This window comes from Micropterus salmoides, unplaced genomic scaffold (genome assembly GCF_014851395.1).
Source record: "Micropterus salmoides isolate LMB-PRFRI ecotype aquatic unplaced genomic scaffold, ASM1485139v1 Ms_hic_scaffold_11, whole genome shotgun sequence".
Taxonomy (NCBI): Eukaryota; Metazoa; Chordata; class Actinopteri; order Centrarchiformes; family Centrarchidae; genus Micropterus; species Micropterus salmoides.
The window spans coordinates 24,026,103-24,041,318 of record NW_024040152.1 but is presented as its reverse complement, the minus strand read 5'-3'; the positions used below and the strand labels follow the sequence as shown (position 1 = coordinate 24,041,318).

Genomic DNA, 15,216 nt, shown 5'->3' with positions numbered 1-15,216 from the left:
TATATATATAAATGACATACACATATGGGTGGTACTCAAATCATCTTGTAGCCTCACTCTACTAAACATGGTGCTTATGTTAAAGGTGGGAGCTACTGAGTCATTGTTGATACTACATACAACTGTGATGTTTTGTTTTTGAAAATAGCACTTTCGTTGTTTCCGTTTATGCGTGACATGAGTCTTAAAGTGCCTGAGGCAAACATCAAATACAGTGATAGTCCATTTTAACAAGCTATCCATTGAGATGCCATCTCAAATAATTTCTTGTCAAATTATACAACTAATTGTGTCAATGTTCCCAATATCCTTAATGGCTAGAAAAAGCTTTCACATAATTCACTGTTTCCATGTGCTGCAGACATCCTGAGCCTGTCAGTACTGTTAAGTGAATAAACCAAAACAGACTGTTCTGTACTCATTAGTTAATCCAGTCTAACCATACTATGATCTCTTGTCTGTATTTGTAGGAGTTAATATTACATGTAAACTGTGTAACATTATATCATGGATGAGACCTTATATGTGTTTACATCTGTGTAATTTAACAGGTCCTCCAAAAGCCCCATCACCAGCAAACGCATCGCCAACATCATAGAGTTTATGACCTTTGAGGTGTATAAGTACGCTGCACGGGGCCTGTACGAGGAGCACAAGTTCCTCTTCACTTTGCTGCTGACGCTGAAGATTGATATGCAGAGCAACAGGGTCAAACATGAGGAGTTTCTCACACTCATTAAAGGTAAGAGGAAAATGTGCAGGGTTTTTTTCTCAAAGTTCTGTTGTACTTGTACAGATGAAAGCATGGATAGATTTTTCAAAAGCTTGCCAGTTGGAGGTGTTTCATAACATAATAAAACACAGTAAATCATTAAACGCAGTTAAACATATAATTTCCATTACGGAACACAGGAGCTGTCTTCTCAGCTTCATTGCATTCATAAACTACGTTGTCAGAAAGCCAAACCTTGAAACAATATGCAGATGTATGGAAATGATAATATGAATTTAACAGCTTCTTGTACTACAAAGGAAATGTATTTACTGTACTTCTGAAGATTTACTTTGGCATATTCATATATGCATTACTGTACCAAAATATAATAAATGGAACCTAATTTATGCCTACAGAGAAGGAAAATATTTTCAAAAATCTAAGAAAAAAAGATTATTATACAACACAAATCTTTTTTTTTTCTTATTGTATTTGAAGTTTTCCATCCAAAAGAAATGTTTTCCATCCAAAAGAAACCTTCCACACCTTTGGTCAGTCCCTTAACATGTACTGTATAATATCATCCCTCCTGCCTTTGTTTTCGAGATTGTCATTGTGCCCAGCCATGCTATGTGTCTCCTTCTCGTGTGTTTGAGTCCACAGATGTGCTAGATTGGACCACCAGCAAACTTATTTCTTCAGCCTCATCAGCTCTCTTTCTGAAACGTTTCAGCTCCAATGCATGAGTCTGAAGTGTCTGGGACAGCTGTTCATTGATTATCCTTTCCAATGTTATCTGTAACTTTTTTAATTGCTTGACGAAGGTCAACGTCAAGTGCACCAGTCTTGCAGGCAGATGCTAGCTGCTTGGCACCTGGTGGCAACCAAGGTGAACTTTCAATGCATTTGCTCTTGCGTGATTTCTTGGTATTTCTTTACACCATGTTGTCAAAATGAATCATTAATATGAGCATCTCTGGGTTCTTTCTATGTCTGATGTGGAAACAGAGAGAGATTAAAGAGATAGATGCATGTGAAAATATCTGAAACAATCAGTGCTGTTGTGCAGTGCTCAGAAATGTGTATTGCCTGCTACGCCGGCATTTCAAAACTCAGTAATGTTCTTTAAAGCTAAACTTACTGACTTTGTTATTAAGTCTAGTAGTTCTCTCAAATCCTTAAAATTTCCTTAAGCGCAATGGTGTGAAGTGGTGAGTTTGAAAACATCCACCCAGAGCTGTCAAGAAATTTAAGAAATTGATGGAAGAAAGTAGGCACAGAAATAAAATAAAGTGCTTTATATTTCAGACTTAAGTATATGCCAAAGGATTGAGCTGCTGTAAAGTCAGCAGTAATATTTGGGGAAAAGTACAAGTTTCCAGGGAAAAAATGTTACCGTGTTTCATTTACCAGTCTGTTATGTCTCATTCTCCGAGACTGATATATTGGATAGGATTTTTCGAAAATATATTTATTGATTTGCAAAGGGTCAACCAATTAAAGATGAAACTGCATGATAAATATGGCCTTTTTTTAAAAAATGACCCCCAACACAAAACATATTTTCCACACATGCAGAAAAACACAACAACAAAATAATAACTAAACAAAGAAAGAAAATGAGGAATCAATTTTTACAAAAAAGACATAAAGGTAATCAGGCATAATGAAGGGATAGTGGCATATTAAACACTAAGACCTACATGGAGCTGTACCTCGAGATCCTAGACCATGCTAGTCCACAGAGACCACTCCGAAGAGCCTGGGCCCAGTCATCTCCAGTATAGTCCAGAAAAGGGTTCCAAATATGAAGAAACTTTAATTGTTTGTCCTTGAAGAGGCTTAAAGCTTCAAAAGGTATAAGTTCCTGGTCAGTCTTTTTCTTAAATATATTATTAGATATGATTTTAGCCAAAGAAAGACAGTGTACCATATATACAAAGAGATTGCATTCGAATGTCAACATAAAAAGAAGAGATGCTACAAGTGTTGTACAGCTATGACTCACCTCAAAACAGCCTCAAGGCTGCCATCTGTTTTCTGTTTGCTCTTTATTCTTTATTCAGAATATATAATTATATTTCCTTAGCAGAGATAGTTTTTTTTTTTAAAGCTCATCTCGAGGTTTACACACATTTCAGACATATTGGGATTGTAGCAGTTCACTGAATCAGAAATATGGAGTGCTCCTCACCGCAGGGATAAAAGCAAGCTATAGCAACTGGCAAGGCCAGAAAAGACAAGACAGTCTGCTGCATGCATGCAGCTTCACCATCTGTCAGCTTCGACCTGCTGAACATGGACTCACAGTATGACTTTTGTGTATATTTTTGAAGGTTCTGTATGTCTGGATTTTAATATATTATTTTGTATGTTCTTCTCACTGTTTGTGTATACGTGGTTGTGTGTGTTCTTCTTCTTCTTCCAGGAGGTGCATCCTTGGACCTAAAGGCCTGCCCTCAGAAACCTACTAAATGGATCCTTGACATGACCTGGCTCAACCTCGTAGAGCTCAGCAAATTGTGGCAGTTCTCTGATATACTGAATCAGGTACAACAAACAAGCACAACCTGATAAATTTTGGCATGCCCTGCCAAGTGTAAAATACTTTTCTTTAACTGAGACTTTTATCTATTAAGTCTGAAGATAACAGTGCTCATCTCTCTCTCTGCGCACAAATACACACACACAGATTTAGCAGTGGTCTCTAGGTGCTTATTAAGTATTTTTCACAGCTCTCCTTTGCTCTAGTAAGCATGTCAATATCAGTCTCATCATGTCTCGCTTCATCTCTTTCTTTTATACACATCCATACACACACACACACACACACACACACACACGCACACACGCACACTCACACTCATGTGTGAGTGACGACCGACTGTCACTCACACACAAATACACACACGCTTATGGGTGACAGCCTGGTGGATCCCATGGAGGGAAAAGCTCAGTGCTCTGTGAAATGAGCTTAGTTTGGAGAAACTTCCAGTTACTTTCGTCACACACACGCACGCACGCGCGCACACACGCACGCACGCACGCACGCACGCACGCGCACACACGCGCACACACACACACACACACACACACACACAAATATGTATGTGTGTGCACCCTTGTATTCCTTCACATACACAATTACACATGTGTATTTTTGTGTGGATGATTAACAGGGAGAGGTGGATTAACAGTTCTTTATTTAATGAAATCAGGCTTCTAAGAAGAACAAGGCAAGGACATGATTGTGATGTTAGTCCCCTACCCAGAATAGAGACAAAACCATCTGAGCCCCCTAATGACTGTCTACACACTGAAAACAGTAGTGAACTGCACGCAGGATGTAGATTTATAGGACCATTCTAGCCTTGTGGTTCAATAAGTTCACTCAAATCCCCAGAAATGTGCTCAGAAATGGGCATGTGGGACATGAATGTGTGACACTCTCCCCTCTCCTCTATCAATAACTACTGTCAATGTGCTCTTCAGCAAAGCACTTAACACCTTAATTTCGTGGAGCTGCTCAATGACAAATAGACAAAGACTGTCAGTTGTAAATGTGTTCATCTATAGAGTATGAATGTAAAGCAGGTGGTTGCTTCACTTCCTTAAATATGTATGAAGGAAGACACACTTGACTTCAAAATGCTTGCTTTCTTGCCCATGTATGATTTTACTGGGTTTCTATAAATAGACTGTATATAAGAAATGGACGTGGTTTGTTGAAGCCACAAGTATGGCTGATAGTGCGCCGCCATGTTGAGTTTTTGCAACCAAGCGGCACCGGACGTGACCATATTTGGACGAGACAGTTGTGTGCGGAGCTAGCAAGGTTGCTTAGCTAGAGGCATCTGTAATTCACGTTAACTGTCATTTTAACAGAGCTGACCGTTTTGTCTAGCGAACAACAGTCTTAAAACTAAATGTAGTCACCAGGGAAATATTGCTAATGGCGGTGTGTCTTTTAAATCCAAAATAACTACTAACTTACTATAACGCAAAACGAAACACATCGTACAAATGCACATACTAAGGAAAAACAGTGTGCTTCTTCCATTCAAGGCCTGTTCTCTGTCCAAAAGCGAAAAACAAACACTCCAGGTTTGGAAGCTGCTTCATATTTCACTAATAAACTTAAAATATGCCAAAGTTTTAAAAAAATACAGTCGGAGTTACGAGATTACTGACCAGCTGCATCTTAATACCGGTTATATAAAGTATCAGGTTATTGCAGTGCATGTACTGTAAAGGCGATCTCTGATTTCCTGCTTTAACCTGATTTCTCCCAGCAACCTGGTTTCCTGCATGCATATAAACACAGTTATTAACAGGCTAGGTGAAGTCACAGTATATTTGCACATGTTGTGCCATATATATCACTTCTTGAAAGCACATGATGTTTACATGGATTCAATACGAACTGCTTTCCAGGCAATTGGCGCTAAGTGCAGTAAGTGTCAGTTCAGAACCTTATATTTGCAATGATAGGAGTATCTTCCATGTTGAAGACTTACTTTTGGTCTTTCCTTTTTTTCTTTCTACTGCTTTTCTTTTTGCTAGTGATAGATTTAATTCTGGCTGCTTTGACAATCAGTGCATTTGTGCATGTGTTTGCCTGTAGTATATTTTGACTTTTTTTCTTCACCTGTCCAGATTTGATGTAATGGGAAACAATGAAAGGTTTATTTGTTTTTATCTGTGTATTCCTGTCAGAGCTCTTTACACATTTCTTTCAGATAAGCCGTAACGAGAAGCAGTGGAAGTCATGGTTTGATAAGGAGGCCCCAGAGGAGGAGGTGGTTCCAAACTCTTATGATCAGGCTCTGGACTGTTTTAGACGCCTGCTCCTCATACGCTGCTGGTGCCCCGACAGGACCATTGCACAGGTTAGAAAAGACATGTCTGTGTGTGTCTGGTTACGATGTCCAGATACAGGGATGTAGTGGCGAATCAGCTCCATTACAATGCATTTGTTTTCACTTTCATAATGAACAGTATAGGTTGTGTAAATCTATGCACAGTTGCTGGGTTGCATCATAATGCATTTGCAACAGTATGATCTCGATCTGTTAACATAAACTTAACTTCAAATGAATTAATTACCATGAAAGAAATACAGCAGAGTAGACCTATAGCAGCATATTCTTAATTTATTGATAAGTCAGGGCTGGAAAAGAGATGCTGGTTTATTTAAAAAATGCACTTGTATTAATGAAACTGGGTTCAATAAAAAAAAAAGTCTAGAGATCTCTTAATCTACAGTAATATCTCTCTTGGCTAAGTTTTTCCTTGTGAAGTGGAATACATTTAGTTAAACATCTCTCTCTCTCTCTGAAGCTTACTGAGCCTGAATGTCTACAATGGCTAATGGACATTCATTTCTTACTGATGGGTAGTTTTTTGGTCCACTGCAGACGAGCCTGGAGTGAACATATTTTGTTGTACTCACAAACAGCCCAGCAGTTTTCTTCGTTTGACCCCCGGCAGCAGTCTTTACTGTTTACTGAAAAGAGTAAGCTAGTTTAAAAAAAAATAAAAAAATCCATGTAACCATTTCAGTTCCCAGCGTTACAGAAAGTAAATGCATTCCAATATTTCATTGTTAACATTGCCTGCAAAGCTGAACAAGTATAATGTTTTAAGACATTTGCATTATAAAGCAGGAAACAAACACATCTACTCTTTCTAATTTCTTTCCCTGTCTCTTCCAGGCCCGTAAATACATAATGGACGCAATGGGGGAGAAGTACACTGAAGGGATGATTCTTGACTTGGAGAAAATGTGGGAGGAATCAGACCCGCGAACGCCTCTCATCTGCTTCCTGTCAATGGGCTCAGATCCAACCGACTCCATCATTGCATTGGGGAAGAGGCTGAAGATTGAGACCCGATATGTCTCCATGGGACAAGGACAAGAGGTCCATGCCCGAAAGCTTCTGCAGCAGACCATGGCTAATGTGAGTTGGTGGTGTGAGGCTACTACTATTTTTTCATCATTTGATGTAGCAGCAGAACAGCTGTTTAATGCATTATGTTGAACTAGACAACAAGTCTCCCAGAAAATGTGTTTTTAAAATGCCCTTAAGCATTCTGATCTCTTGCAAACAGACCAGCTATTTCAGAGTTAGTCACACACAGGATCTTTTTCTTGGGGATCTTGACTACATCATCACTTTGCATTCCTTGATATGGATGAAAACCATTACTCTTATTGTATGTCCCCAGGGTGGCTGGGCCTTACTCCAGAACTGCCACCTAGGTCTGGACTTCATGGATGAGCTGATGGACACAGTGACAGAGACAGACTTTATCCATGACAGCTTCCGCCTTTGGATAACCACAGAGGTCCACAGACACTTCCCCATCACCCTTCTGCAGATGTCAATCAAGTTCACCAATGAACCACCGCAGGGCCTCAAGGCGGGGCTTAAGAGGAACTATGGAGGTGGGGCCAGTTTGGTTCAGTACAGTTTAGTTTAAAATAAAACATCATAACTCAAAGTCTCAAAGAGTAGGATGAAAGTGGTGAGGCTGGATTGGAAATAAATATACACCCTGCCCTGAATCAATACAATGTTCCAGTCTGACAACATTGATAGGCATAAATATGGCAGAAATCAAGTAAAATGAAAAAGTAAAAGTAAACTGATTGATCCTTAGTTAATCATTACAGGAGGACTACCTGTGTGTGTGTAAGCCAGACAGAGGAAGTGACACAATGATGAGCATGCAGAAGGTGTGGTGTCTTATTTTTGATGTCTACATTTGTAAACATTTGTGGATTCACACACATAGTACACACTCACACACATACAGAGCTTCAAGAAGTCACATAATCATAACTGAAGGGATGTGTATGTATCCTAGGGAGACAAGATGATAAACACCTGTTTGCTGCACCAAAAGCCTGTAAGGTTCAAAACATTTTAAGCTAAGCTATATCTAAGTTTTTATTCAAGCCTTAAAGAGAAGAATATTTAATATGTATAAGGCAGCCGTCTTTGCCAGCCGTATATGAAAAAAGGATGATCCTTAAGGGCAATTGAGAATCTGGGTACACACTTTTCTTCATCTCTTGAATCATAGCTGCAATTAAAATTTGTATTTCTTCATCTGATTAGGAGGAATAACACTTGTTGTGGCCAGTGCATACAGACTATTAACTAAATTTTCATGGTTGGCTGACTTTTTCCATTTTCCCTCAAAGCAGTACTTGTTTTGCTAATTTCCACTTTCACATGTTGCAATTCCCAAATGGTGCAAGACTGAACCACCTGGATTTGGGAGAAAGCAAAGCTCACACATAGGACTGCCTATTAGGTTGATATGGAGATATTTTCTAGTAATTCCACATTTTTGAATCCAATATGTGGATTTAGATGATAATTGTTTATGAGATTTATGAATTATTATGTAGATTAAATGTGGGAATTTCACTTTCAGCTGGAGTTTAACTCAGATTTCATTCAAACTTTATTAGATTTTTGAATGAAAGCCCTTTGTGACATTTCCTGTCAGAGATTTCTCAAAAGAATTGCCAATTTGCATTATGCTAAGTTTACTGCGTACAGTACTGCATATGTATCATCCCTGGAGTTATGGAAATTGCTACATATTAAATTTTTTAAACCAATTTAAAAAATGGTTCACTCAGCAAACATGTAAGTAATATTTGTTTCTTTGGCTCAAAAGTCACCAGCTTGGAGCGTTTTTAGTCTTTTTTAAAATTTTGTCTTTGAAAGGGATTTCCAGTAACAAACTTTCTTCCGCTGGAAGGCTTTGGATCACAGCTCCAAATGTTTACCTCAAAAGCTGATGCAACCACAATAACTTTTCTGTACATTTTACTTTTAGCCTCCGGTTGAAGAGGGCTGCTCATATGTTCATGTATTCTTCATCAGGTATAAACCAGGACCTTTTGGATGTCAGTAACATGGTGCAGTGGAAGCCAATGCTGTATGCAGTGGCATTCCTCCACAGCACAGTACAAGAGAGGAGAAAGTATGGGCCGCTGGGATGGAACATTCCCTACGAGTTTAATCAGGCCGACTTCAACGCCACTGTCCAGTTTGTTCAGAACCACCTCGATGACATGGACATTAAAAAGGTAGAAGAAGTGACACCTCAAGCGCATAACAAACTACAGTATACACCACCAACAGTAAGATTTACTGTAGTGTACTGCATCAGATTCAGGAAATATTCACCTTATGCACTGCACAAGTCTTAAGGGGACTATATGAAAGTTTTTCAGTGAAATTAATCAAATTTTCATTGCCTTATCCTTATTGTCAATGGGCTCAAAACTTACTTAGAAATGAAGCACACGTCTGTTTTCTCCATTGCTTGAATCAGCCACTATTCTGCTTTTAATGTCAGGACTCCGCTCTGTGCGCGCTCTTGAGCCTCTCTTAGATTACAGCGACGACACGGCAACTAACGACATGCAGTCCACTAACACCATAAAACAACCAGCTCACAGCAAAACACAGGCTCCACGTATGGACACAAAACAACAATAAAGGTTTATGTGCTGAAGCCCATTAGACCAAACAGGTTCAGATGATGTCGATTAAGAACAAAGTGAGCATTAGTAAAGCTGGAGAAACACAGAGAAAGTCACTTTAGCTCGCCGGCTAACGGCGAGCAGTTGCAAATGTTATCCGGTGCAAAGTTGTATCACTTTCCACATTACTTCACCAAGTAACGCGACCCATGTTACTATCCTGTGTACCACTGTTGATTTAGCCCGCAAGAAAGGATGTAATGGTAAAAAAGCAAATGTGGAGTGATTTGTTTACTAACGTTAGCCTATAGTGATGCAGCCAGGAGCAGCCAGCTGACGCTTAGATTTGTTGTGGTTTTACCAATACTCAGGTACACCGCTTCTCCACCTCTCCATCGCTGTAACTAACATGACCCACATAATATACAATACTGCAACTTCACGGCGACAACAACCCATAGGAAGAGCCATGCCCTAACACTACAGTAAAGTTACTTACTGCAGTCTTATTATTATAAAGTGTGACACAATCTTGTTATAATATTCAGTCCAGCTCACTAACCGTATCCCAATACATTTAGCTGTGCTGATATTGCTGAGCCTCCAGTGAAAGATACACAGATAGTAAAGAGAGTTACTAAAAGCAGCAGGCGAGCTAACAATGTAGCACGTCAGCTAAATGCAGTAAATGTATCGTGATCATGTAACGAGCATGGATTAGTTCAACCTGCAGCTGATAAAACTATTACTGTAACGTTGCAGTAGGGGTTTACCTGAGTTTCCAGTATATTGTGTGAAGCTGTCTCCCTGCCCGTCTATAGCTGCTGTCACTCTGCCTTTTTTCCGGGAGGATTGTGCCGATATGCAGCTGGCAGCACTGAATGAAGTCACGAGGCGGTGTTGATCTGCCTCTGAGATGGGAACGTTGAAGTAACAGAGCCTGAACATGTCTGAGTGAAAAGCCACAGCCTGCATCCTGGTGTTCCTGCGTTTATTGCAGGATTTCTGTATGAAAGCGGTTGTGTTTCGAGTTGTGCTTGCTCACGAGTTCAAGCGAGCACGTGTATGAGCACATGCCTGGTAGCAATCTTAAAGCCGCGCCGCTAGTGGCCGCTGGAAACTCCATAATGCCCCTTTAATGAATCCCTCATAATTGTCGAGGGTCTCTCACCTTTTCTTAGCCCCCTTTAAGAATGCATTATGGATTTGCGCTTCTAAATTATTATGATAAAAGGAAGGAAAATGTCCCTCTGGTTCCATTTCTACAGCTAGATTTGACAAAATAACCTTACCATATCTGCAGTGAACCTCTCTGAGGAGTTGATCAATGTTGTCCTCAGATATGAAAGACATTTATTTCGTGAAATGTTTAGCAGAAAAGTGCCACATCCAACTTTCATGAATGTGCCGAACAGAAATAATAACCAAGTGCATAACATAAGCTTTGGCCTGTTAATATTTCACACATTGAATCGCTGTCATCTTGTATCCCTGTTTCATATCTCCTCAGGGTGTGTCCTGGAACACAGTGCGATACATGATCGGAGAGATTCAATACGGTGGTCGTGTGACTGATGACTATGACAAGCGCCTCCTTAACACCTTCGCCAAGGTGTGGTTCAGTGAGGACATGTTTGGACCTGCCTTTAACTTCTACAAGGGCTACAGCATCCCGAAATGTTCCAGTGTTGACCAGTATCTGACATACATTCAGGTGAGTCACATCCAGGCGGATGATGGTTGACTGCACATACTACAAATAAAAACAGCAGATTTTAAACCATTTGTACTCCTGGACATGTCACATCAGTCTCTATTAAGAGCTTTCTTGTATCATCTATCTTTCTACATTTTTTTTTAAAATTCTGCACTTGACATGTGATATTGCTGTTTGTTTCAGTTTTTCCCCATGCTGTCAGCTTTCAATGACATCACAAACGGTGAAAAGAGGAGGTTTCTGCAGGAATCTGATACACTGCACTCTTGTCACATCCAGATATGCCATGTGTGGTTTTTGTATAAAATGCAAGCATTATTACAGATTATGTATGATTTATTAGTCTGGTGTGTGTGTGTGTGTGTGTGTGTGTGTGTGTGTGTGTGTGCATGCATGCGTGCGTGCATCTGGGGGCAGTTCCAGAGCTAGTTTCATTAAAGTTAGTTTCATTATGATGGATGCTCAGGGCTGCCAGGCTATTCCTCTGCACCGCCCTTCAAATAGAGGATGACAAACACAGCCTTGGAGAGCACACATACACAAGCTCAAATATGCACAACATTCAAATGCACATACTGTGTACACACAAATACATACACATTCACGCTTTAACTCCACAGACAACCGGAACACAATGTGTCCCTGCATGTGTGTCCACGTGTCTGTGTTTTTAAATGAAATGTAGACAGACAGGAACAAAGTTAAAATTCCCTAAGAGAATATAAATGACCACAGTGTGGGACAAAGGATATTCTGTCCAGCACCCAGTGTGTCTCTTTCTTCATCACCTCCCATTTGTCTCTATATATTGGCCAGGCTTTCCTCCTGATTTGACCTATTTGAATACACAGCGTGATGGATGTTTGAGGGAAAAACGATCCAGTATTGACATAAATTACAAGCGTCTTTATTTCCACAATGCAAACTCTCAGCTTTTCTCCATCAACAAAGAAGTCTGATAATATAGAAACAAAACTTTTTCAGCCAAGGAGAAATAAAAATCTTTGCCAAAACGTGCTAACATGCAAAGATGAAACCCTATTTTCAGTCGTCACTTCCATGTGCTAAGTGCAGTTTCACGCCATTACACCATTCTTGATGTGTTAGAGGCAATTAGAGGTTTCCCTAAGACGAAACAAAGTGTACCACATATTGGATCTGTCTTTGCTTTTGAAGGGCTTTGCTCGCATGCCATTATTGATCATAATGAAGCTTTGCAGCTGTTAGAAAGTAAGTTTGTTTAAATTTCCCAGTTTTATAAGGAACCTCATTAGTAATGCTGCAGTAACAGATGGTCCTTCTTCCTGTCATCATTGAGAAAGGCACAAAGTGCAAGATGCCTTTGAACCAATTAAAGCAGCCCAACTCGGCGCCTTTGATAGGCAGATTTTCAGTATCAGCTCACTTCTTAAGTAATTTTAAATAACTTTGGCCCTGATTTTAATCCAGAAATGTACATTTTACCCATATTAGAATGACAGCATTTTGTGCCTTTATTAAATAGTTATAGTGGAGAGATGACAGAAAATAAGGCAGAGAGTGATGCAACAAAGGTCACCAGTAATTAGTGCCGCTAGTAGTTGTGTACATTCAAGTCTGCACAGTCTCTTTGATAGTAAGAATTTACAGTAACACACAAAAACATTTAAAAACAACCTATCAAAGCACAACAAAGCATCAGTCTGTCTTAATGCTACAAACACATAAAGCCACATTGGTGGTACAACCACTCATTATCATAGAGCTCAGTTTCTAGCAGTAGGACCTTTGGCTTGGTCGTAGGGGTCACTGAGCGCAATTAGCTGTAACTGTGGGTGGGAACCCGGTGAGTGGTCCCGTCAGTGCCCTAGCAATTCATACTAGTTTTTTCAGATGTGTGCCCCATTGGACCGGGAGGGATAGCATGAATGTCTCGTGTGTTACATTCCCACTGTGACGCTCTTCAGTGGAGGATGAACAGAAGCAGCTAGTGACACTGTGTGTATCAGAGGAGACACTTGGCTGCCTACACTTTACCCTGGCCAACAGTGGCTTAGCAGTGACACAAACTGAAGTGCTGGAAAATAGGCATGAAACTGGGGAGAAGAGAGGCAACCAACCCTCAATACCATAAAAAAAGCCAGCACATTAAAATCTGTCCCACTTTGTTGGAGACTGTTTCACCTATAAGTTCAGCCGTCAGAGAGAGGTGATAAGTTGCTCCGTGGGGGCACTAGGGCCCTCTTACAGCACTTGTTGTGAGAGTACAGAGAATACATCTTGGCTATTTCTTTCTGAAAATATTTTCACAAAAGCTATGCGAGCCAAAGTAACCTCTGGTTCAATAACTGTTGTTGTTTTTCTTTTACAGGGCCTCCCAGCCTATGACACTCCAGAGGTGTTCGGTCTCCACCCGAACGCAGACATAACCTACCAGAGTAAACTGGCGAAGGACGTACTGGACACCATCCTCAGTATTCAGCCTAAAGACAGCTCATCAGGTGGAGGAGAAACCAGAGAGGCTGTGGTGTCCAGGCTGGCTGATGACATGCTGGAGAAACTACCTCCTGACTACGTACCTTTTGAAGTAAGCCTGTGTGTTATAACTTGTTAAACAACTTGATATGTTGTTTAACTGTGTGTGTGTGTGTGTGTGTGTGTGCGTGTGTGTGTGCGGGCATGATAAACAGCCTGAGGTGAGTGAAGCACCATGTGTGCTGTTCAAAGTGGCTGGTGTGGTATAGCCAGAAAAGTGTGATGTGTGTTGTTGAGGTGATGGAAGGTTGTGTGACTGAGACAGTGATAGACGGAGAGAGATGATGACCAGAAATAGAGGGCGGGTGCGAACATAGCTTTATTTTATTTTGAGTTTTCTCTTTTTTTTTTTTGACACTTAAGAGAAAGTGAGGTGAGAAGGCGAGGCGTAAAGCTCGTCATGGAAAACTTGTCACTGCGCACCACACCCTGTGTCTGCCTGCCTGTGTCTGTACAGGGACAGGGACAATGTATTGTAATCAGCACAGTGCGAAAGATGCTGCCAAAACTTTCAGGAATGTAATCTCTGATTGGCTGGACCACAGCACGGCGACACAACAGTGTTTCCGCTAATAACGTTGTTGCCACACAGCAAAATAATCACTAAAGAAAACAATACCGCTTTTCCTGCCATTCAATTTATATTAATATAGTTTTATATTACAAAAATGCTGTTGCTAATGTAAACGCTGCTCTGTGAGCATCTACATGTGTGACTCAACACTGTCCTGTACAGCAGCTACAAAGCCAGTATGCGTTTATTTACGTAAACATAAGGAAATAGTCATTTTTGAAAAAATCTACTTTTTTCCCCACTTTATTGAATAAAGAAACTGCCAAATATACTGAGAAAAGAAAATTAGGAACTAAAATAAACAAAATAAGTTATAATAAAATAATGGCTAAAAGTGTGAAAGGGGGTCACTTAAAATACAACTTTTTTTAAAATTCAAAAATAGGAGATCTACATTTGTGCAAATACTATTTTTCCAGTCATATCAAGTTGTTTAACAAGATATTCAGTATATCAGTATTTGTGGTCATGTTCTCAGTCTCAAACAGAGCTTAACAATGCTTCAGTAAGAACAAATTTTACTGCAACCACTACAGAAAAGATGAACTCGTAACAACTAGGAATTCACATCAAGTACACTGTAAGAGGATTCCTTGTGAGCTATAAATAAGAACAATAGATAATGTTGTATTTGAGACAACATTTTAGACAACATGCTGTTTGTTAACTCTGTCCATCCATCCATCCATCCATCTTTAACCGCTTATCCGGGGTCGGGTCGTGGGGGCAGCAGCTCCAGAAGGGGACCCCAAACTTCTCTTTCCAGAGCCACATTAAGCAGCTCTGACTGGGGGATCCTGAGGCGTTCCCAGGCCAATGTGGAGATATAATCTCTCCACCTAGTCCTGGGTCTTCCCCGAGGCCTCCTCCCAGCTGGACGTGCCTGGAACACCTCCCTAGAGAGGCATCCAGGAGGCATCCTTACCAGATGCCCAAACCACCTCAACTGGCTCCTTTCAACACAAAGGAGCAGCGGCTCTACTCTGAGCTCCTCGCGGATGGCCGGGCTTCTCACCCTATCTCTAAGGGAGACACCAGTCACCCACCTGAGGAAACCCATTTCGGCCGCTTAACTGTGTATTTGATTTAATGTTAAAAAAATAACTTTTTTCAACCTAAATATACTTTAATGTGATAAATAATTTTCTTCAATTTTATACATAGCTTGTAAAAAGTGTTTGAGCCTT

At 40.3% G+C, this 15,216-nt stretch overlaps 1 protein-coding gene across 1 annotated transcript in view; it reads left to right on the top strand.

The window, feature by feature from the left end:
- dnah5 (dynein, axonemal, heavy chain 5) overlaps positions 1–15,216 on the top strand; it is a 111,582-nt gene that overhangs the window by 91,359 nt on the left and 5,007 nt on the right. The window contains exons 76-83 of the mRNA XM_038711914.1: positions 552–742; positions 3,144–3,265; positions 5,455–5,604; positions 6,430–6,675; positions 6,944–7,163; positions 8,620–8,825; positions 10,735–10,938; positions 13,292–13,507. Coding sequence (XP_038567842.1) covers positions 552–742; positions 3,144–3,265; positions 5,455–5,604; positions 6,430–6,675; positions 6,944–7,163; positions 8,620–8,825; positions 10,735–10,938; positions 13,292–13,507 — 1,555 coding nt within the window. The remainder of the gene's footprint in view (positions 1–551; positions 743–3,143; positions 3,266–5,454; positions 5,605–6,429; positions 6,676–6,943; positions 7,164–8,619; positions 8,826–10,734; positions 10,939–13,291; positions 13,508–15,216) is intronic.